The sequence below is a fragment of the Vulpes lagopus genome, chromosome 7 (genome assembly GCF_018345385.1).
Source record: "Vulpes lagopus strain Blue_001 chromosome 7, ASM1834538v1, whole genome shotgun sequence".
In the NCBI taxonomy this organism is placed as follows: Eukaryota; Metazoa; Chordata; class Mammalia; order Carnivora; family Canidae; genus Vulpes; species Vulpes lagopus.
Window position 1 is genome coordinate 87,441,328 of NC_054830.1, and position 23,691 is coordinate 87,465,018.

A 23,691-nucleotide genomic window follows, 5' to 3' on the forward strand; every position below is an offset into this window, starting at 1 on the left:
AAAATAAGAATTCTAAGAGCTGGTTTTTAGTGTGGTTAGAATCTAGTTAAAAGCAAGTCTCTGAAATCTACTTAGAAACTAAAGTTGACAATAAAACAAGAGGTAAAATAGCTTGTGAAGAGATACTTTAAATCATAAGAAAATCCCATGTATAATTCTCAATGAAAAAATTGGAAAAAATATATATTCAGTGGTTTTATAAGGGGATATAAACTCCTAAAGTTAAAATTAAAAAATACAAATCTGAATTAGCTCATCAAAAATTCACAGGGCCAATCAATTTTGCTGATAAGTTTATGTAATACAAAAATATGTTTTTTAAAATAGAAATCTACCAATTCTTTTAAAGTAGTATAATCAGTTATCTAACCTCAAATAAATAGCTGACAAATGAAAACTACTCCTTATCTCACTTATGAAAAGGCAAAAATCCCAAATAAAATATTAGCAAATCACTTTGGCACTTTATTAAAGGATTCATTTTCTGTAAATACCACTATGGATTCCCAGCAGGCAAGAATGGTATAATATATCACTGTTGTATAAATAGCCAAATATGAAATGTGTAGGACCTTTATGAAAGTATCTGTGAAATTTTAATAAAAAAGTTCCAAAGACATGAGAAATGTTCTGTGTTCTGAAGTGGAAATATAACTCTTCCTGCATTAATTCACCAATTTAAGACAATCCCAATGGGAGGCACAAAAGGAAAGAGGAGAAAAAAAAGAGAAAGTCCAAGCAGTATGATGGGCAGCTGAAGGACTTCAAGAAGCAGGTATGTTTGCATTGCCTCAGTATAAACCCCATCTGTTTCAATTCATCAGTCAAGAGCCTCATACTCACAGATGCATTATCTGTCTCTTCATTTATGATTGTGTCTATCTGAACCTGTGTGTCTATGTGTTGAGAAATTGTTGCTGTTCTTATTTTTAATGGAGATAAAAGGCTGAGCTGCATCTAGCCTGACACCAAGTTGAACAGAGACTGAAGCAGCAGGAGGCAGAAAGGGAGGGGTGCATAAATTAAACTAAAACTGAAGCCAAACTTAGTGTAGGAGGGAACCATGAGAATGTAAGCACCCTGGGAATTCACAGGGGAAGCCTGGTAGGAGGCATGTGAATTCCACAGGGAGGGACGTCAAATTCAATCTTATCTGGAAAATGTTAACAGTGGCTATCTCTGGATGGTGGTATTGTACACACAGAATAAAAAGATAAACATTTTTAAATGAATTCATTGGAAGGAAAGCAAATGCAGGCTTGTGCTCTGCATACTAAGCCTTGGATTTAGTCATGCTTCTCACTCTGGTAATGTGTCTAAACTCTATTTCAGACTCCAGGTACTCTGCACAGGGCTATACCTATCTCCAAACAGATCGCATCACAGCGAAAAGCCAGGAAGGTAAGCCTTGCTGAGCAGCAGAGCCATGTGGTCACAGACTTTGGAATCAAGCCATCCTGTGTTTGAATCCCAGATCTGCCACATATTACTAATGTAACACAGAACCATCCACAAATGACTGAGCCTTCTGTGCCTCAGCTTGGTCATCTATAAAATGGAAGGGATGATACTGACTTCTTAGCATTTTGCTGAGGATGGATGAATGTATAGATCTACATCAAATGAAACAATTTTTGTAAATTCTATGATGTGTTATGAGTGTGCGACAATAGTGCAATAATCAATAAATGATGATGATGATAGCGACGACGACGACTCAGGATTCCCTGCAAAACAGGCATCACAGAGAAAAGCTAAAGTCTGTAGTAGCATTTTTATCTTACATCCAGAGAAAACACAGTCCAGAGAGTGAGCCATCAAATACCTCCCAGCACAGTAACGGTGCACTAGGACAAGGATCCTTTTAAAAACTTATTTCACACCCTTTTTGTCTCTTTTTTCCATGTAGTAATAGTCCAGAGAAGCAACACAAACAGAGGCAAGAAATGAGCTTCCCTCAGTTTATTTGCTTCTGAAAATTCATAACTACATTCCTTCTATGTCCTGGTTTTCTGGGCTGAGTGCTCAAGTCTCTATTCTCTTAATTTGTTAGTTATTCAAAGGACTTAACTTCTAGTAGGGGCCATGAAGTTTTAATCCGTGGTTTAATGACAAAATCTGACTCTAAGAATGACACATTTACAGTCTAAGGTCATCCCTGGAAAACAAGACTTACGATCTGCACTAGGAATGTAAGTTCAAAATTCCTGGACTCAGAATTTTAAAATATGACTAATTAGCCAGAGCCTTAGGTTACAAACAGAATTTTTGATACTCTTAAACTTGGTTCCTAACGGAGTTAAAAACAGATTAAAATTGACTTTAGTTCTTAGATTATATGATGTAAAGTGTATTCAAAGGAAGGCAACATTTTTGTTTTATTGTGTGTGCTTGAAATTAAAACTTGATTGCTGAGGTCTATGTGGCTAATTTCAAAATTTTAATGTGTGAAAGGGATCAACACCCAAATGTCAATTTAAGAGGCAATGCCTACCCATATGTATTCAATAGTCTTCCCAAAGACATATGCAACTTCGGGTGTGTTGACAGTAAACCTCACAGAGTAAATAAGATGATTTTAACTCCTAATTCAAGTATATAAAATATTAAGATCAACACAGTCACAGTTCATCCACCCAAAACTCTGCTTTTTTGCAAATAAGCTTTCCCATACTATTGATAAAAATCAGTGTAATCAAGTTCATGGCTTAAAAATACATCCCCTTTATTCCAGAAGAGTGTCTCAAACCTTCAATCAACACTTTATGAGCCTTTACATACAGGCATGATTACCTGGTTTCCAGTTTATAGTAAATGGAAGAAACAGATCAGCTTTCATATTTCAGTTTCAAAAACTGTACTTCTAGCCAGTATTGGTTTAGTCAATAATTCCTCATATGGGATACATGTCTACCGAACCCAGCTCTTTGCCAGAGCATATCTTATAACTTATGTCAGCAGTTCCCCCAGGCACTTTTGTTTAACTAAGGGCATCCTTTTACCAAGTGAAATATATAAAAGATAATATTAACTAAATAAAAGTATAGTTACCTTGATTGAAGTTGGTTAAGGAGGGGCATAGAGCCTGAGACCAACAGGCATTGGCTCACCTTGGCTAGCTGTGCCAGCCACAGAGGCACCCCTGGGAACCCTAGAACCCCATAAAGAAAGTATGAGAGCCACTGGCCTACAGTCTAATGGGAGATTTGTAGGAAGATCACACATGGTCTGGTAATTAGTTTGAATACAAATACTAAAAGGCAGCAATATGCTGAGGACACTGGCTTTCAGGTTTGACCTCATCACAAGGCCACACTGTAATAACAAAGGAGGCCCCGGTGCAAAATTGCAGAGGGCACTGGTGGGCTGCCATCATCACCTTACTCAAATTCAGCTGACGGTGGCTCCTCTGGCTTACAAAGAAGATGGTGAAATGGAGAACAAAAGACACAGAGCCAGGAGTACACAGAATTTTGAAAGATGACTTTTGACACCAGGTGTTCTTGGACATTCTCAACTCTTTCATGACCCTAAAGCATGTCAGGACTCTCTTCTTCATTAATAGCAATACCTCTTCTTTATTAACAAATGACATGTACATAACATTTCAACTCCATTTCTGATATTTACCTTCATCCCTCATACTTCCCTGAATTCTCACTTTATCCTTCAGGCTTAAGTCTAAGTAATGAGAGGTGGTCCATGGATAAGAGGAAAGTATTTGTTTCAGGGCTTACTTGATTATAATATGGCAGCATCAGAAGAGCTGGCTTAGCTCTGTGCCTTCACTTTGCATGGCCCTTCTGGTTTATAGTCAATGATGCTGTGGTTGAGACTTCCTTTTTTTCCCCGCTCTCAGTTCCCATCATTAGAGGGAGCCTGCAAAACTGGTTTTATGCTTTAAGACAATAATTAACAGATGTTTAAAACTAAATAATCAAATCTGTATTTCTCTGTCTGCCTCTCAATCTGTCCCTCATCTTTCTTTCGCTCTTGATCTCTCTGTATATGTTATTTATATATTAAAATGTATTTAATATATGTACATATTAAGAGTATATAATCTATATATTAAAATGTTTTTCTGCATATCCAAATTTTTCAACAGAACATGATTATTTTTGTCGTTTTTATAATCACATTATTTTTGTATAAAAATATAAATTTTAAGGAAGCTAATGCATACAAATGCTATAATTTGAAATAACTATCCATAGTTTCAATTTGTATAGTACTTTTATTCCCAAACATCAAAAATTAACTGAATCCTGTGAAAGAAGCATTTCTCACTATCTCTCCTGGTCTTATTTCAACAGGTCATCTGAATATCCCAATGAAAACGTCCAGGGAGGAGATTGCCCTGAGAATCTCTTTTTTTTTCTGTAATCACACTGCATTAAGTAGGATCTTGACAGTCATTAACACTTTATGAATGCAAAATAGACAGCAGTCCTGATAAATGTGGGTCCTTTTGTATTTATTTTTACCCTTTAGGTGTAACAATTTAAGAATTAAAATGTTCACCATGGAATATCTCTAAAAGCACAAAAGTAATGTTATTTTTAGAAGAGTCAGAATGTAAATTATTTTTTAAAATATATTATTGTTATGAAATCTTTCTTTAAATACCAGATCAAGCCTATCCAAATACAGTGAGAACTGGTTACAAAGAAACATTTTTATTCTTGTTAACATTTTGATGTGTATCCTTTATTTTTTTCCCCAGAGTATATACAAAGAAGAACTACAGAAATCAACACATATAGTTTTTTCCTAGGGTAAAACAGAACACTTTCATATCCCGAAACTTTACATAATCTTACAACATTTTAAGTCTTATAACAATTTGCTTTACATTGTTAAATTTCTATCTAAGGAGCTACAGTGTGGGATGCCTGGGTGGGCCAGTGGCTGAGCATCTGCGTTTGGCTCAGGGCATGATCCAGGGGTGCCAGGAATGAGTCCCACATCAGGCTACCCCATGGGAAGCCTTCTTCTCCCTCTGCCTATGTCTCTGCCTCTCTATGTCTCTCTTTAATAAATAAAATCTTTTTAAAAATTTAAAAATAAAAAAAAAAGAGCTGCAGTGTATGAAAACACTTCTATTCTTACATGGTTTCTTTTGTTTTTAAGATTTTATTTACTTATTTGAGAGAGAGAGCGAGCGCACAAGTAAGGAAGAGAGGGAGAAGCAGGCTCCCTGTGAGCAGAGAGCCTGATGCAGGACTGGATCCCAGGACTCCAAGATCATGACGCAAGTGAAAGTCAGACACTTAACTGACTGAGCCACCCAGGCACTCCCTCAGTTGGTTTTTAATCTTTGCCAGTCTCAGATAGAAAAATAGTATCATATTTTGATTTGACGTTAGAGGGCGAACTTTTTCACAAGCCTATTAGCCAATTCTATTTCCTCCCCTGTGAATTATTTGTTCCTCTTTTTCTGTTGATGCTTTTTATTTTTTCTATCAATTTCCATGAGGTTCTTTTATGAAGATGCTTTAGCCTCTTATATGCCATATTTGTTGCAAGCATTTTTCTCATTTTTTCTTTGCCTTTTAATTTTGCTTATTGTTAAATGATCAGTTTAAATATTTATGTAGCTAAGTGTATTGATTTTCATTTTTATGGTTTCTTCCACTGCCTTTAAACTTAGGAAGGCTTTCTCCATATGAAAGGTCAGTAAATATTCAGTTCCATCTTCTTGTGGTGACTTGATTTCTTACACTTACTCTTTAATCCATGTGGAATTTATTTTGGTATGTGGTAACAGACGATTTTTTTTAAGCAGTTATTTTTTCCAAACAGAAAACTAGTTTTCTCAGAACTGTTATTCCTTTCCCTACTGATTTGTATTCTTGATAGATAATAGAATTTTATATAACCTTGGGTCTGGTTCTGGCTTTTCTAGTCTGTTAATCTGTGTCTCCATACTCTTATACTTTACCCCACTGTTATTATAGCATTATACTTTGCCTTAGGATCTAATAGAGCTATCCTCAAGAATTACTTTTTTTCCCCCAGAATTTTCTCAGCCACTCCTTCTGCTTATTCTTCAAGACAAAAATCACAACTATTTTAAGTTTCAAAAACAGTATCATTAGAAATTTTGATGAGAATTATTAGGAAGAAATGTTTAGAACTTAATGTGATGAGAATTGTAAAACCTTGCTGTGAAATGTGTAAGAAAATGGCAGTGATTAAAATTCCCTATCAGTTTTATAGAGGAAGACATTACAAAAATGTCTCCTTTTCTCAAATCATTAGTGGGAATCTATTCATTCGTTAAATGTCTAGTGTGGCTAGGGCCTGGGCTTTACAGTTTAAGAAAAAACTGTAGAAACCATGGGTCATGTGTCCAAGATGAGAAATACTCTGTCAGGAACAACTGGCAGTGATAGGGAGTGGTAAACTCATCAGGGATCTTGTACTTCTTTATTGCTTAAGCCAAAATATGGAGAAGACATTTTACTGAGTGAATATTTGGATAAGTGGGGAATAAAGTATAAAGTAAAATTCTCCAAAGCCATGCTGGAGTCACAATACAGGATTCCTGCTAAGATTCCAGAGGAGAGGGGGCTGGATAACCAACTGGCCTTTGGTTTGCTGAATAGTATGTGCAAGTGGACGTGAAAGTGAAATGGTCTGGAATAGTACAGGCGGCGGAAGGAAGGGAGGAGACACCAGGAGGATGGGAGCTAGAGACGAACAATACCAGACAAATAGATGTCTACTTGTGAACTTAATGCATCTTGCACACTGTACAATACAAAGGATCTTTCCCTTCAACTCACTAAAGTCTATCACTCACACACTATGGAGTTAGATCCTTTCACATATTTAGCGTCTCAGAGTGCTGGGTCTTGCTTCTAAATTAACATAGGTGAGAAGAAACCAGCCTAAGGGCATTCAGTCAAGTGAGACTGCACGGTACAGTGCTGGAGGCAGAAAGCCCTCCACTCCTGAGCCCCAACCCGGCAGCCATGCTGTCGTCCCTCCATGCTTCCATGTCTGCTATCTCCTCTGTCAGAAATGCCTTTCTGAAAGCCTCATTTCCATCAGTGGAGCTGAATGTCCCAGAATGAACCTGTTTCTCTCCCTCCTGTGCTTGCCCTCTGTATCTATGGAAACTTTATAACCACCTGAGTTTAGTCAGTTGTATCAACAGTCTAGCCTCATTATTTATTGATTCCATATGTGTGAATTTGCCTACGATATATTTATAACCTCAAAATCAACATTTGTAGTGGCTTCCCAGTCACTAGAACACATGGCAGAGCAGGAAAACGATGAGTACTCAGATGCACATGTTGCCAACTGTAAACCAATGTCCTTCTCACAGGATATTTAGTGGGTTTTTTTAAAACATTTTTTTTGTTTTTAATTGTCAATTTAACCACTTAAAGTGGCCCCCAAACAAACAAACAAAAAAGGCATACCATAATACAGTCAATGATACTAGAATAGTGATGTAACAGGACAGATGGTAGCTACACTTGTGATGAGCATAGCATAATATGTCACACCACTATGCTGGACGCCTGTAACTAATTTAACATTGTGGGTCAACTACAACCCCCTCCAAAATTTTTAAGACAAATCCAAAAGATAAAAAAAATAAAATAAAATGGCCCCTAAGTATAGTGTCAAAGTGCTGTCTAGCATTCCTAAGCATGAAAAAGCTGTGATGTACCTCAGGAGAAAATCCGTGTGTTAGAGAAGTTCTATTCAGGCAGCAGTTAGTGCTGTTGACCATGAGTTCCATGCTAATTAATCAGCCAGATGCACTAAATGATTTGCCTTTAAATAAAAACACAAAACTGGGATACCTGGGTGGCTCAGCAGTTGAGCGTCTGCCTTTGGCTCAGGGCGTGATTCTGGAGTGCCGGGATCGAGTCCCACATTGGTCTCCCTGTAGGGAGCCTGCTTCTCCCTCTGCCTATGTCTCTGCCTCTCTCTCTGAGTCTCTCATGAATAAATAAAATCTTAAAAAAAAAACCCACTTACACTCAAAACTAGGGACACCTGGGTGGCTCAGTGGTTGAGCATCTGCCTTTGGTTCAGGATGTGATCCTGGGATTCCAGAATCAAGTCTCTCATCAGGTTCCCTGTAGGGAGCCTGCTTCTCCCTCTGCCTGTGTCTCTGCTTCCCTGTGTGTGTGTGTGTCTCACAAGTAAATAAATAAAATCTTTAAAAACACACACACAAACACAAAACTAGGTATGTATCAATTTTGACAAAAATGGGGTGACTTGCCTAAATCTAACCCTGTGTTCATGGCTTAAAGAACATAACTATTATGAATAATGAGAATCTACTCTATATCCATCTGCAAGTCACTCCATACTGGTAGGTTCTTAGCAGCAGGGACTTTATTTTATTCATCTTTATATCTGCTGACCCAGGGTGGGGCACAGAGAAGGAGCTCAAGAAATACTCATAGAACAGAATAGGCTGGGAAGGAATGAGATGTTGGGTGGGATGGGATGAATGGAATAGAATAACATTTTATACAGGTTCTTAGCAACAGGGCGCTGTTAGGAACATAGGGAAATGTAAGAAATAATAATAATAGCTAATATGTATTGAGCTTTTTAAATGAAACTGCACTTTCTAAGCATTTGATCCACTTATACCACATAATCCTCTCCACTCTTTAGCATGGGTAACATGATCCCCATTTTACAGGAAGGTAAAATGACTTGTCAAGGTCACACTGAATGGGGCTCCAGCCCAGACCTATCTGCCCCCAGAGTCTGTGCTCATAACCACCTGGGTAAGGTGAAAATGTGGGCTTGGCAGGGGTAATAAGCCATGAGCTCCGTCAGAAAATGAAAACTTCTCTAACAGAAGTTAGCCTGAGTCACAGCTCTCCCCAGCCTTAATGGGAAGACAGTGATGCAATTAATGGTGATTTTTTTTTTCTCTCTCTGGCTGGCAACAACACTGTTTTTTGTTTGATTCCAGAAGCAGCTGACAGAATGCATGTATTACTCATGTTGGAATCATGCTTCACTGATGGCTTATGTACTCTAGAGTCACCCAGTGGGCCAGGCCTGCTGGAGATTACTGCAAGCCTCTAGATGTGGCTGAGCTTATGCAGCTGTTATGTGTTTCTGGCTCTATTTCCACCCCTCTTGGCAGATGATTTGTGTGAAAAGCACAGCTGAGTCTGGGTGTGAGATCCACAAGAGGAAGGGGGGTGGGAGGGCTAGGCAGCACAAAGCAAACCAACACTGCCAGGGCCTTACAGATGTGTCCATTAAGCACTTACAAGAGAAAGAAGGGAGTTTATAAGTGGATGATTTGGGGGCTCTAACTTATGCTGCATAGGTAGTTTGACCATACAGTAGATGCATTAAGCTCTAATTTCTCTTGCCTTCCATATTGTCTGTTAAAGTGAAGAAATCTAGCCTCTAATGAGCTGAGGGAGTTTGAACAAAGTGCTGAGCCTCAGTGTTGGCATCTGTAAAATGAGAAAGTTGAATCAAATTAGTATTTCTTAAGGTACCAGATATTAGCTCCATAGGATATTTAAAGAATAAAAATAAAGGATTCTAGGATTCTCCTGGAAACATTGGACTAGATAATCTTCTAAGTCTTGGAAAGTTCTAATACTCTGTTGCTCTGTGTAACCATTAGTGTGTGGTCCTTCCATGAAGCCTTCTACCTCGATTACTGTGTTTGTGAAACTAAAATAATTCTCTCATTCAGGTAATTTGGGACCACATTCAGGGCCAAGAGAGAGTCTGTGATGGAAGAGTTCTGTCCCTACTATCTCCAAACCTCTGTGTAGCCTCCTAGCACCGCGAGCCAGTGTTGGCAGAGAGGACCTCATACCTTCTCCTACCAGATCACTCAGAAAAGCTTATAGAGGGCAGCCCGGGTGGCTCCGTGGTTTAGTGCTGTCTTCAGCCCAGAGCCTGATCCTGGAGACTTGGGATCGAGTCCCACATCGGGCTTCCTGCCTGATCCTGGAGACTTGGGATCGAGTCCCACATCGGGCTTCCTGCATGGAGCCTGTTTCTGTCTCTGCCTCTCTCTCTCTCTCTCTCTGTCTCTCTCTGTTTCTCTCATGAATAAATAAATAAAATCTTTTAAAAAATCTCGTGAAAAAAAAGCTTATAGAAAAGTACATGATAACAGGAACCTGCCCAGATAAGGGACATTTCTCAGAAAGGAATTTATCATTACCTACTCTATTTCCCTATCTCCCACTTACTCCTCTACCCCGGCCTGGCCCATCCACTAAGAATGCTCTACAATAGACAGCACGTAATTGGCAAATTCTCTAGTTCCTCTCCTTACGCTGCTCCTCCTTTGACTTCTCTCATTGAATGCCTTCAGTTTCCTCTTCTACCCGCTTCCCCTCTTCATATAGGTGTTCCCAGACCCAGTCTGCTGTCTTCCTCTTGAGCAATCTCATTCCCTCACACAGCTTCACTCTACATCCTAATGATTCCTGGAAAGGTCTCTGCACTGTCCTTGCCCACCTAGCCCATTTCAAACCAAATTACCTTCTTCCCAACTCATCTCCCCCAGCTGTATACCCTCCTGTGTAGTGTGCCCTGGAGTATAGCTAAGTAGAACCAGCATACCAATGTTTCTTAAACTTTTGGTTCCCCATTTTCATGCTTTTTTCTCTGCCTAGAATACTCACTCCCATGTTTCCACAAAGCATAATCCTATTCATCTTCCTCAAACATCACCCTCTTGATGAGACCCCTGTCCTCCTGGATTACTCCATTTTCCATGCTCCCAACATCTGCCTCCAATAAAGCAAAGCCTTTCACCCAATAGACCACCAGCAACTTGAGATCATTTGCTTCTCTTACCTATCTTTCTAACTGCAATGCTTAGCAGATTCCCGGGATATAGAAAAGGCTCAGAAAAAGTTAGCTTGAATGAGTGAATGTAACTGACCTTCCCATTCCTCCACTGGTTGACTGACTGCTGGGCCTATTTTGAGGGATAGAGGGCCTTTTTTGCCCAGTGTGTTCACGGGGTACACTAGGTATCTATGACTTATTAACAAATGTCTATTTTCCAGGTTTACTGGGAAAAGCAAGATTAGGGTCCTAGATGGTCATTTGAGACAGGTTGATCACCATAGACTCTTTGACTTTGTTCATCTCACTAGGATAGTATTAATTACATGCCAAATTACTTTTCTATTTTTTATTGGGACACACAGAGTTCTAAAAAGAATTAGCTCATTCTTTCAGTTAGAGCAGTGTCTCCCAAACTGCATTAATTTATGTATCACAGTCATGATTCCTGCTGAATCTACATGCTACTTGTACAATTATTCTATTATCCATTCTCTTTAACTCATTTTTTCTTAGCCTCGTATTAATAATATTCATGAAATTAGGGCAGCCCAGGCGGCTCAGCAGTTTAGCGCCACCTTCAGCCCAGGGCCTGATCCTGGAGACCCGGGATCAGTCCCACATCGGGCTCCCTGCATGGAGACTGCTTCTCCCTCTGCCTGTGTCTCTGCGTCTCTCTCTCTCTCTCTGTCTCTCATAAATTAATGAAGAGTATTCATGAAATCACATGATATATATACACGTATATATTTATATTTACATATAAAAATATTAGATAATTTAAAATATTCTTCCAAGAACCATATCAAATAATTTTTTAGGCCAGCAGTAACATATATAGCACACTTAGAGAAGCACTAGGCTGGAAAATTTAATCCAATGCAAAACCATTTATTTATTTATTTATTTAAAGATTTTATTTATTTATTCATGAGAGACACAGAAAGAGACACAGGCAGAGGGAGAAGCAGGCTCCATGCAGGGAGCCCAATGTGGGACTCAATCCCGGGACCCCAGGATCATGCCCGGATGCCGAAGGCAGGCGCCAAACCGCTGAGCCACCCAGGGATCCCTAAAACCATTTATTAAAGCATTTCTCTGTCAGCCAGTATGCCATGTCTGGTGCTGAGAATATTGAAATGCCCAACACAGCTCATAGCCTAGTGGGAAAAACCAACAAGTAAACTGTTAATTATAGTTTAATGTTCTAAGTATGACAACAGAGGCAAGTGTAAGGGTGCCTGCATGTGACACCTCTTGGGTGCCAATGCAAATCCTCTCCACATCAGCTCTTGCTCCAGCTCCATCTGCAGCAGCCGCTTCTGAGAAGGCCTCCACCAGCTTTTAGCAGGTGTAGTCTCCAAGTAGCTCACCCAAAGCCCATGTGAGTAGATATCATTTCCTCTCCTGGGACTTTCTCTGGCACAACACCACAGGACACCAGCAGTAACTCACCAGCTTCTTATATCTACATAACCTTGCACAAAGGGGGAGGATAACAATGGATGAATCCTTCTCCTATTTCTTTGCAAGTATACAGTTCTAAGTCTCGTTTCATAATGCTCCTCAAGATGTCTGTAGTATCAGGCATCCATAGCAGTGGCCAGCTTGATAACATATCTAGTCCCTCACTCCTGCTCCCTGAGATCACGTCCCAAATAATCTACCTACACATATGCCTTTGCCTCCAGCCACATTTATAATGGGCAAAGGCCATTTGTTTTGGGCAAAGGCACGGCCCAAACCCATGGAAGAAGATTAAGGAAGACTTCTTTGAAGACATGACACTGGAAGTAAAGATGCATGAATAAGTAAAATGAAGAAGGGAATGTGAAGAGGGCATTCTGGGCAGAAGAAATAGCATACACGAAGGCACAGAGGCTTGAAAGAATGTTTAGAAAATACAAAAAGCCTGGTATAGCTGAAATACACCTCCAATATAGCATGATGGGCTGCAAATCACCAGAGCCTGGTGAGGTAGACAAAGACTGGCTCCTGAAAAGGTGATGATTACAACTGACTACTACTACCACCCTGCTCTCTGGTTCTGAAGTGGGAGAAATGAGCAGTAAAATAAGTGGATGTTTAAATCAACCCAAGAAGACTAGAAAGTACTTTCTAGATGTGAAGGTACTAGACATGAAGAGGAATTAAGAGTAAGAACAGGAGTAATTGGAATGAAAATAGTGGTGAAATGGGAGAAGAGCTAGTGCCACACATACACTTATCCTAAATCAGTCCAAAATTCCAATAATGAGCTTAATAAAAAAATGAAGCAACTTCTATTTGGAACTGACAATTCTACCGTAAATTGTTAGTAACTAGGAATTAGGTTTGGGATAAATGAGGTGAGGACCTACAGATGACAAATCACCCTAGAGCCTCTGTTCAGTCAAGAAAAGAGAGAAGAAGGGATTAGGGGCTGGGAAGAAAAAAGTAGGGAGCATCATTTTGCTACCTGGTAGAGCCACTGGAGGGAATTCCCCTATCTGACAACTCCAGATTTTTAGTAAAAACCCAAGAAACCACAGCTCTAAGCTTTCTCTCCTTTCCCTGAGAAAAAGGCCAAAAGTAGGGTACTAAGGCTAGGGAGCTCCATCAGACGTAGAAAAGGAGTTGCCTGCCCTCATGCTTGGAGATGTGCTTTGAAAAGATTGGCATAAAGCAATCAAAGAGTCTCCAGCTTTGTTTATAAGCAAACATTTAAGAGCATCTGATTTTTTTGAGTGTACATTATGTACCAACATGGTACTAAGTATTTTAAGCAATATTTCTTTTAAAATCTTTCCCAAAACCACATGAATAAGTACTGTCATCAGCCTCATTTTCCACAAGCCAGCCGGAAGTGACCATGAAACACTAGTTACAAGACTGCACAGTGGAGGCTTTAAAAGAACTCAGAATTTGGGTTCAGGCCACTCTCAGTTTAACTCTTATCTCTGTTGTGTCCTACTGAAATCGTGGGGTCACTCAGGACCGTTCACTTTCAAGAGACAGAAACCAATTCAAAATAGTGGAAGCAAATGAAGATAACTAGCTCCCGTAATTGGAAGGTACAGGGGTGGGTCTCTGATCTAAAACCACTGAACTCAATGCTCCAATAATCAAAGAGTGTCTGTCACGGTTCTGTTCTCTCTGTGCTACTGAACTCATTCTCTCCTGTCAAAGACCAGTTTCTTTCAAGTGCATAGGAAAGTTGGTAGCTGTACACCCAGAGCTACCCAGAACTCTGGGTGTACAGTGTCTTTACTGGAAAAAGAGAATATCTTGCTCACAGATTCCCAGAGGAGTACAGCTGGCCCTGTTGGGTCATGCATCCTCCATCTGAACCAACTGCTGTGGTCACTCTGTGGTACACTCTGCAATCAGTGACTGTCAGTCCCATCAGGCTCATATGGAAGGAAATAATGACAGCTCTTGAAAAATAAGGATGCTAGGCTGTCTGAAATAATGTATATCTATTAAGTTTTAACCTCAGGCAAGTCACTTTTTGGGCCTAAGTTTTACCTTCTATTTAAAAAAACAAATACTATCTATTGTGCAAGGTTGTTGTGAGTTACTTAAAAAAATCCTATTAAATACTTGACACATAGACATTCAATCTATGGTAGTCATTTTTGTTATCTGGTACTATTATTGTTTTGTGGTTGTTTTTGACAGAGGGATTGGAATTTGAAGCCCATCCTAGATTCCCAGATGTCTAAAGCAGTCCTGTCCCCAGGGTGGAGTCCCCTTTGGCTCTGCAGCCAGACGCCTTGCACAACCCAGGCCCTGTGTGCCAAGGTTAAGCTGGTTCACCATCTGACGGCTGCAGAGCAGTGAGTGCCTCCCCAGCCCCAGCAATGTCAATACTGCCTTCCTGACTCCGCCTATTGTATCTGGAGAAAAGTGGCTGAGCATTGTCTTCCAGTACTCCCCCCAGGAAGCATGATATCACCCTTTAACAAAAGCGGGAAAGCTGACAGATCTGCTGAGATGGGTGTGACCACCACATACACCTCACTGGTCAAGCCCTGAGCAAGGGCTGTGGCAAGCAGAAAGCTAACACCAACCACCCACAATGTCCGTCATCTGGCTGCCGGACAGGCTCGCTGACAGGCTCTCTTGTTACATCCATTCTGGGTTAGGCAGGGAACCACCGGACAGAAGGAATGCCCTCCCTCTCATCCGCGGATGTGTTGAAAAGAGTCAGGACTTTGTCCATCGGGCAGACCCAGGTCCCCACACCTGCCCCTGCAGGCTTGGAAAAGAAACACAGAGAGGAGAGTCAAATTCTTGAAGGGACCAGAGGAGGTAGTGGGGGATTGTGGGGAGGGGGGAGGGCAGAGGAAAGCAGGCACGGCTCAATCTGAAAACCATGCTGCACGTGTGCTGTGAGTTGAGGAATAGTCTGGCCAGACTGGTGGGAATTGGGTTATCAGTTTAAAATTCCAGAAATAAGGGAGGCAACTTTAGACATTCCCTTTCCTGAAGGCTGGGAGTGATGCCAACTGATCCTCTGACATCCCTTCCAGTTCTGGTCCATAATGTTATGAGTACAGCTGGTTTTCTGTAAAACACCACATCTCTAATCTGGCACCCCATGTAAAGCCCAGAGGCTGTCACTCTGCTGCCCTCATCTTATTCTCCTCTTCTTAAAACTCTCTTCTTCCTTAGTTACCACCACACCAATTCTCTAAAATTCCAGAAAAAAAAAAATCTGATTGGATTTACTTCTCCTACTGACTCCCTGACTGCTTCTTCATAGAACCCTTGTCTACTTCCTCTTTTTTGTCCCTTCACTTAGTTTTCAAATACATCCATGACCATGGCTTCATGTCCCTTAAACCAAGGTTGACTATGTCTCAAGCTCTTGCCCAAACTTCTTCATCTGAGCTTAAGACCCATTTTGCTAAATATTTCCCTTTACATGGAAGCTCAAAATCAACATGTACAATATACTGACTTGCTCCATCTCAACTCATCTCCAGCCAGTTCCTCCTGCCATGTTACCCAGCACAGTGAATGGTGCCACCATTACCGAAACCAGAACCTTGAAACAATACTTATTCTCCCCCCTTTCCTCAACTTCCCATATGCAACCAATCACCAACCCTTACAGTTTCACCTCCTAAACACTCTCAACCCCCATGTCCATCCAGGACTTCTTTCCTGGAGTACTGAAAAGACACTTTATTAGCACAGGCCTATACTCTGTCAACCCATCTTCCATACTACTATCACAGCAATTTTTCCAAGATATAAATCAGCAATGATAGGACAAACACCATACTAAATTTCAACATGTACAGAATGAGGTATGAGTTACTTAAAATAACCTATAAAGCCATTCTCTTTCTGACCCCAACCTTAAATCTCCACTTCCACCCTACATTCTAGCCTTACTCAACTTCCTTGAACTTGTTCTGCTATTCCACATGCCTGCTTCTTCTAATGAGAAGCGCTTTCTTCACTTTTCCTTTTTATATTCTTAGTTTTCAAATCATTTGGCTATGAGAACTCATAACTACAATTGGCAATAATTGGCAATATCCACAACTATTTAGGAGTTCTTGCAAAGTGAAGAAAATCTAACCTACAGATTGAATTAAATCAGTAATATTTTAAAACAAACTATATTGAGTAATTAATAAAGTTGACATTCTGTTTTTAGACATTTAGTTAGACATTAATGTACAATTTAGATTTTAATGTTTCATTTTTTATTATTGGAGCCAGTAATAGTTTTTGTAGCTCTTGAAAATTTTGTATGTATCCCTATGGTATCATTTATCACAACATAATATAATTCATCTGCCTATACTCTTCTTTCCTACTAAAATGTGAATTTAGCAAGGGGGGGAAAATGACTCATTCTTTTTGCATTCCTGGTATCCAGTACAGTACTTGGCACAAAGTAAATCCTCAATATGTCTTCATTGACTGAAATGATAGTTGAGTAAAGGGATGAATAAATGAATAAACAAAAGGCAGGCAATAACTCAAATGTCTATTTAATAAAAAGTCTGTATATCTTTTGGGTGATATTCAACAACTGCACAATGTCTAATATTAGGTAAAAGCCAGGTTAGACCCATTTTAATGAATGTATTATTATGTTTCATACCTAAGGGAATAAAGGAATTTTCTTTTGACCTTGTTCACATCATATATTTAATATAAGCCAACCTTTTAAGATTTGAGTACCACTTACAATTTATATTATTATTGTCATATTATTATTATCATTATTATTTTAATTACTTCAATGTGACTAAAACCCTTTCTACAGCATTCCTTCTTTTTGGGGGGTCTGCTCTGGCATACCAACAATTTCTTATTATGGCATATTAAACCCTATCCAATAAAAATTATTGAACTTTAAATGCATGCACGATAAAGAATAAAAAGAAATAATATCTGCTGTTAAAAATGTTAAAGGCTAATGGAGCTTAATTTATGTGCCCAAATCACATAGACACAGCCTATATAGTAAGTGAACTCAGGATTGGGGGAAGAAGATCATGAGGAAAAGTTGGCCTAGGCAAGTTGAGTTGAACTGTGTTTGTAGAGCAGGCATAGAGAGTGTTATTTCCAGATGGATTGAACAGCATGAATAAGAGCCAAGAGGAAGGAGTGCATAGATTATAAAGATAGGCCTGACTAAATGCAAACAGCCTAGAGCAAGGATAAATGGGGAGATGAGAAGCACTGGATGTCCATGTGGAGAGAGACAAACATAAAATTTGTGGAGCTGGATTATGTTGAGGTCTTCTATGCTTCTATTAACAGAAAGTGATTCCCTTACATGCTGGAAAATATTAGACTAGTCTTAAACTAGCACAGAGGCCCTTATAGAAACACTTCTTTTTAGTACACTAGCTTCATTTATTAAGGAAGTTCTTACTGCCTAAGCTCTCTACTTGCATCATCATCCTGATGCTCATAATGACTCTGGGAAATAGGTCCTTTCATCCATAAAAGAAGAGAAAACAGTGGCTTCGAGAAATCAAATAACTTTACCATAGTCATCCAAGTTGAGCTTAACCCCAGGTCTGTGACTTCACAATCCACATAGTTAACACTTTCTCCTGCATTCTTAATTGGCTCCACCTCAGTCCCTTAAAGCAGTAGTTTCAGAAGATTTGTCGTAGCACATATGCACATATGCTTTTTTCTCATAAGGCATGTTAATTGAGTTAAAATTCAGGAGACACACCCAATTTGGTTTCATTGCACAAAGATGTTGGTGGCATGTCTGAACTCTTCTCCACCTAAGTGATCAGTGAGGAGCCACAAACAGTAAAATGAAAGTGATGTGAAAAGGAAGTAGAGTAACCATCACACTCCACATTCTATAGATGATTCTGATAGATGATCACCCAATCTATGCCTCTCCAGTGTGGGAACTCTCTCCTCATGGGGATAGTGATCCAATTTTTGAAGGTTTCCATCGATACAGCCAAACTCCCTTCATCCCTGTATCGTAGATCTGGCAAGATACAATGCCAATCTATGGTGTCTTCTATATGGAAACCCTTAAACCACTGCTTTTTCATCTCTTTTCTCTTGGCTAAACAGTACCGTATGACATGGTTTCTAAAGTACTTAACTTACTGCCTACCCACTATACTTGCTGTCAAATTTCTCAAGGTCTTCAGTGTTTAATAAATATTATCTGAGCAGTAAAGTGATTACCATGTCTAATTTGGACCTTATATTTCTACTAAAGTGAACGGTTGTAACTTATATATTATGTTTTTAGTAAGCAGAGCACATGTTGGCACCTATGAATTGTATGCATCACCAAAATAGAGATGTTATTCACTAGAACTTTTAACAAACCAAATCTCTCTCACACTGAACATACATACATACATTTATTGAAACCAAACTTTTAACTTGACATTCATCTATTTTGAAATGCTATCTTTTGGGTTTGGCCCACTCATCCACCCTAAGAAATCATTTGCATCCAGATTCTGTGCTCTAACTAATAAGCCATCTATAGGGAATAAGCAGGTTACACAATCACACACATATCTTTTTAGGAGTAGACAAATTAATAATGTCAGAAAAATTTGGAGCCCACCCCCAGAGGACATAGCATAGTCTTCTGAAATGGACTTGAAAGCACTCTTCCCTCCTGGAGGGATGTCTTAGAATAACTAGAACTCTTGCAGGAAGCTCTCTCAGCACAGAGCTGAAAGGGAAATGCTGACATTTCCAACAAAGACAATGCTTAGGAGGGAGCATCTGTGCAGAAAGCAAAACGCCTCCCTGTGAGAATAATTCCCAGGTGTGTTTCTAGCTCCAGCTTCTAGCCCTCCACCCTTGATTACTCAGACTCAATATAGCCTTCCAAGATCAGCCCTAATGAAAAGGTTCCATCTGGGACAACTTCCGTGACCTTGTAACCGAATTTCCACTATCATTCCAGACAAGATATCCACTATCTCTGAACCCAGGGTGTTATTTAAAATGTCAAATGAAACAGGAAAGAGATATGAAGGCACACTACTAGAGACTTCCCATAGGCTCAATGTTGATCATATAGGATCCATATACAACTTCAGACAGAACAACCTGGTTTGGTAAGGATGAGAGAATAGGGAAAAGCTAGTATGTTCATTAGAACTTGTTTGTAAGTTGGCCATGATTCTTATTTGGGAGGGGAATGTACCAGAATCTAGGTGAGTTTGGAGAAGTCTTCTGAAAATTTTATACCTTTTCCAACCCTCTCATGGGTCAGTATCTGCCACCCAGAGCCCCCTTAACTGAGACAAATATGACAATTTTTCAGTCCTGTTTGTTCAGAGGAAAAGGAATCAGAAACAACCCACTGGGGGCACCTGGATGGCTCAGTGGTCAAGCATCTGCCTTTGGCTCAAGTTATGATCCCAGGGTCTTAAAATCGAGTTCCACATCAGGCTGCTCACAGAGAGCCTGCTTCTCTCTCTGCCTATGCCTCTGCCTCTCTCTGTATCTCTCACAAAATAAATAAATAAAATCTTAAAAAAAAAAAAAAAAACACCTTCTTTGGAATAGAGAGAGAAACCCATAAGCTCTAATTCCCTTGCTCCATTACTGTGGTCTATCAATGGAGTTTTTTTTTTTTTTTTTTTTTTTTATTTATTTATGATAGTCACAGAGAGAGAGAGAGAGAGAGAGAGAGAGAGAGAGGCAGAGACACAGGCGGAGGGAGAAGCAGGCTCCATGCACCGGGAGCCTGATGTGGGATTCGATCCCGGGTCTCCAGGATCGCGCCCTGAGCCAAAGGCAGGCGCCAAACCGCTGCGCCACCCAGGGATCCCTATCAATGGAGTTTTGTGTAAAGAATGGACTCCTGTGCTTGTAGACATGATCATGCTGGATCTTGTTGGAATGACCAAGCCTTGTGTATTCATGTCTATGGAGCATTGTACTGGGAAGGTAAGTTAGGATTCCAATACAACAGACCCACCCCAGAAGCCAACCTTGGTAGTGTCACCCTTCCCTTTTTGGTAGGAGCATGAAATCCCTTTCCTTGGGTCTTTCCCTGTTAAAGTCAGGGTTATTTTTCCAAGGAACTAAAATCTAAACACAGAGCAACTATTTCAGCCATATAATTTTTTTTGGTCTGATTTTACGTCTGAGACTATACTGCAAATTGCTATGACACAATCACTTTGAGGGAAAAAAGTGAAATAAAATTGGTGTGTATGTTTGCACGTGTGCACACACAGGTGATTTAATTTAGAAGGTATCTCAGAGCAACTATAAACCCCTACACTTTGCATTATTATAATCCCTGGTGCAGAAGATTTCATGTTACTGATAAATATGTCACACAGAAATGAAAGCAAAATAAAAATAGAATCATGATAATTATTTGTTTTAAAGGTGCATATTATTGGAGAAATCATCATTTCTATGTTAATATAAATAATTTGTACAAAATACTGAAATCATCTCAGCAATTTATGTTACACATTCTTAGTCTTAAAAATATTATTAAATCTTCAATATAATCAAGTGTTGAAAGCAAACTGAAAAGTTACGAACACATTACATGCAATTCTCTTATCTTGGATTAATTTTTTTAAAGATTTAATATAGCATTTTAAACAGAAAAGTATGAAAACGTAACATATACTTATGTATGTTTGGATCAATTTCTAATAATATAATATAGTTTGCAGCATTAAATTCAGTACATTTTCTCAACTTCATTTCCAGTATCAATTCTATTTTTGTTACAATAAATAGAATGTTTTCAAACTAACAGGAAGAGACTGATGGCGATTATAGTTGTAATTTACACTTCAGATTTTGATACCATTCTCAGCCAGTGTCCCACAGGGTGAGTGAACATAAGAGGCATGCCACTAATCTGGAGAATCTGAGCAGCAGACACACCAGATCTAAAAACATCCAAGCCCACCATTTCTTAACTCTGGAATAGGTTTTGATACTCTCCTGTGCCCAGGGATCTGGGTAATTGCCCCAACTTTCATCCCATTGGGTCAATAAAGACTTTATAAATTACTACATGCCAAATACTTTTTAAAATGAAACAAAAATTATATAGCCCTGACTCCAGCTCTAAGAAAAAGAAAAAAAAATGCCTAGCATTTGACTGCTTTGATTAAAATAGGATATGGATATGAAATCCTTATAGAAGGCATTTTTGTTTTCATTTAAAAATGACAACCTGCACATTACCGTAAGTGGGTCCCCATAATTCTCTGCATTGATTTCATTTTAAAAAATTATGGAAGATTTTTTTGAAGCAGATAAAACTGGGTTTCTTATTTTTTTAAATAAGGAAACAATCCCAAATGAGGAACAGTAAAATAATGTATCATAGTTAGTGAATCTTCTACAAATAAAATGACCTGATCATTTTTCATAGAGTCTGTGGCAACATAGGTGGCAATTATGCAGAAGTGAAACTCTAGAAAATCAGTTCAATGCCACAAAGACATTGCATTTTAATCCTCATATATATTAAATGGAAAGTCCTAGAGAAACAGATGCCCCTTGTTAATCAGCACTAACAAATGATGAGAAAGCCCAGAATCACTGTTTAAAAAAAAAAAAACAAACACTAAATTAAAAAAAAAAAAAGCCAAACCTTACCAGAAAGGAGCAGGCTGACTCCATAGAGAACTAAGCCGGCTAAAGAGTCCATGCTTCCCCAAATCTCTCCATCCAGTTTCCACAGATGTGCATGAGGTCCCAAGGATCCTTTCAAACACACAGAGGTTTGTGACTTTCCATTCGTATGTTCTACTAGGTCTTGTTTACAAGTCAGAGGCAAGAAGGAACAGCACAGAAGCGGGCTGTAACAGTCTCATTTCTGTCTGAGCACAGGGAGTTTTAAGTTCCTTTTTCCTGTTTCCTTTGTAGATTAGGATGGGAAAGGCTGTATCTTAAAGGCATTTGGTATCAGCAGGGCTGGGGGCACTGCAAGCCCTATCCATCTTGCAATTCATCAAAACACTTCTCTATTGCTGTTGCTTCTGCTGCTGCTTTTGATGCTGTTGTAGGGATAGAGGAATTTTTTGTTGGGAGTCTGGGTCCTGGTCGGTGTTTTCAGGAACAATAGGGGTATCCTCTCATAGGCGGGAAACAGAATAACAGCCCTCCACCTATGGATGGTATGTGGTGATGACCGGCCCTTCTCCGCCTCCAACAGCTCTCCTACCACCCTGTCCACCTGGAATCCCTGACAGAGGGGCTTTCGGGTGTGAGGAGGAGTTTTGTGTTTGTTTTCTCATTTTAACCCACATGGTTTAAATTGGGAAAGGAAGGTTTCCATGATGAGAGAACACAACCCAAAGGCAATTAATTTGGGTAATTACCGGTGAGGTCAATGTACAATGCAGCCATGGACCAGAGTCCAAAATTGTCAGCCTGTTTTCTTTCACACAGATGGTTTATTTGTTGGCCTGAAGCCCAAAAATATCTGTGCTTCTGGCTATAGCTTTAATTTTTATTAACAATTCATCTACAGGTGATCTCATTTTTTAAAGTACTTAGCCTAGAAGAATTTAAATCATGAAAGGGATTTCATGGTTTTGGCCAGTGGTGTTTCAGAAGCAAATTATATACAAAACTTTAAAAATAACCTGTGTCAAAATCTAATATAAATGATTCAATTGGGATAAAAATAGCATTCATAAGAGCAGAGGGAGTACATAGACCAAAAATAAAATACCCATTGGCGTAACCATACCTAAAATGAGATCAGAAACTCTAAATTTATCCAGAAGATAATTTCTCCATAACACAAACTATGACTTCAGAATAAAGTGTCAATGTCTTTGATCACCCTGCCTTCAAGCCTGAAGAAAGGAGTATTTTGCTCCTCCTTTGCCTGCTCACCATAGGATTTCTGTCCATAGGATTTCTGTCCTAGAAATGCTCATCATAGCATTTCTTTTTTTTTTTAATTAATTTTTATTGGTGTTCAATTTACCAACATACAGAAAAACACCCAGTGCTCATCCCGTCAAGTGTCCACCTCAGTGCCCGTCACCCATTCCCCTCCAACACCCGCCCTCCTCCCCCCTTCCACCACCCCTAGTTCGTTTCCCCGAGTTAGGAGTCTTTATGTTCTGTCTCCCTTCCTGATATTTCCCAACATTTCTTCTCCCTTCCTTTATATTCCCTTTCACTATTATTTATATTCCCCAAATGAATGAGAGCATACACTGCTTGTCCTTCTCCGATTGACTTATTTCACTCAGCATAATACCCTCCAATTCCATCCACGTTGAAGCAAATGGTGGGTATTTGTCGTTTCTAATTGTCATCATAGCATTTCTGTCCCAGGTTTTATCACATCAGTTGTGATCTTGAGAACCAATGGATGTTTCCAGTCTGCTCTGGTAGAAATGC

General features: G+C 39.4%; 1 protein-coding gene across 2 annotated transcripts in view; it reads right to left on the reverse strand.

Moving 5' to 3' along the window:
- Positions 1–22,461, reverse strand: part of TEK (TEK receptor tyrosine kinase) — a 106,111-nt gene extending 83,650 nt beyond the window's left edge. For both annotated transcript variants that reach the window (XM_041761572.1, XM_041761571.1), the window contains exon 1: positions 21,928–22,461. In XM_041761572.1, the coding sequence (XP_041617506.1) occupies positions 21,928–21,979 (52 nt within the window). In that variant the 5' untranslated portion in view covers positions 21,980–22,461. The remainder of the gene's footprint in view (positions 1–21,927) is intronic.
- Between the last annotated feature and the right edge of the window lie 1,230 nt (positions 22,462–23,691).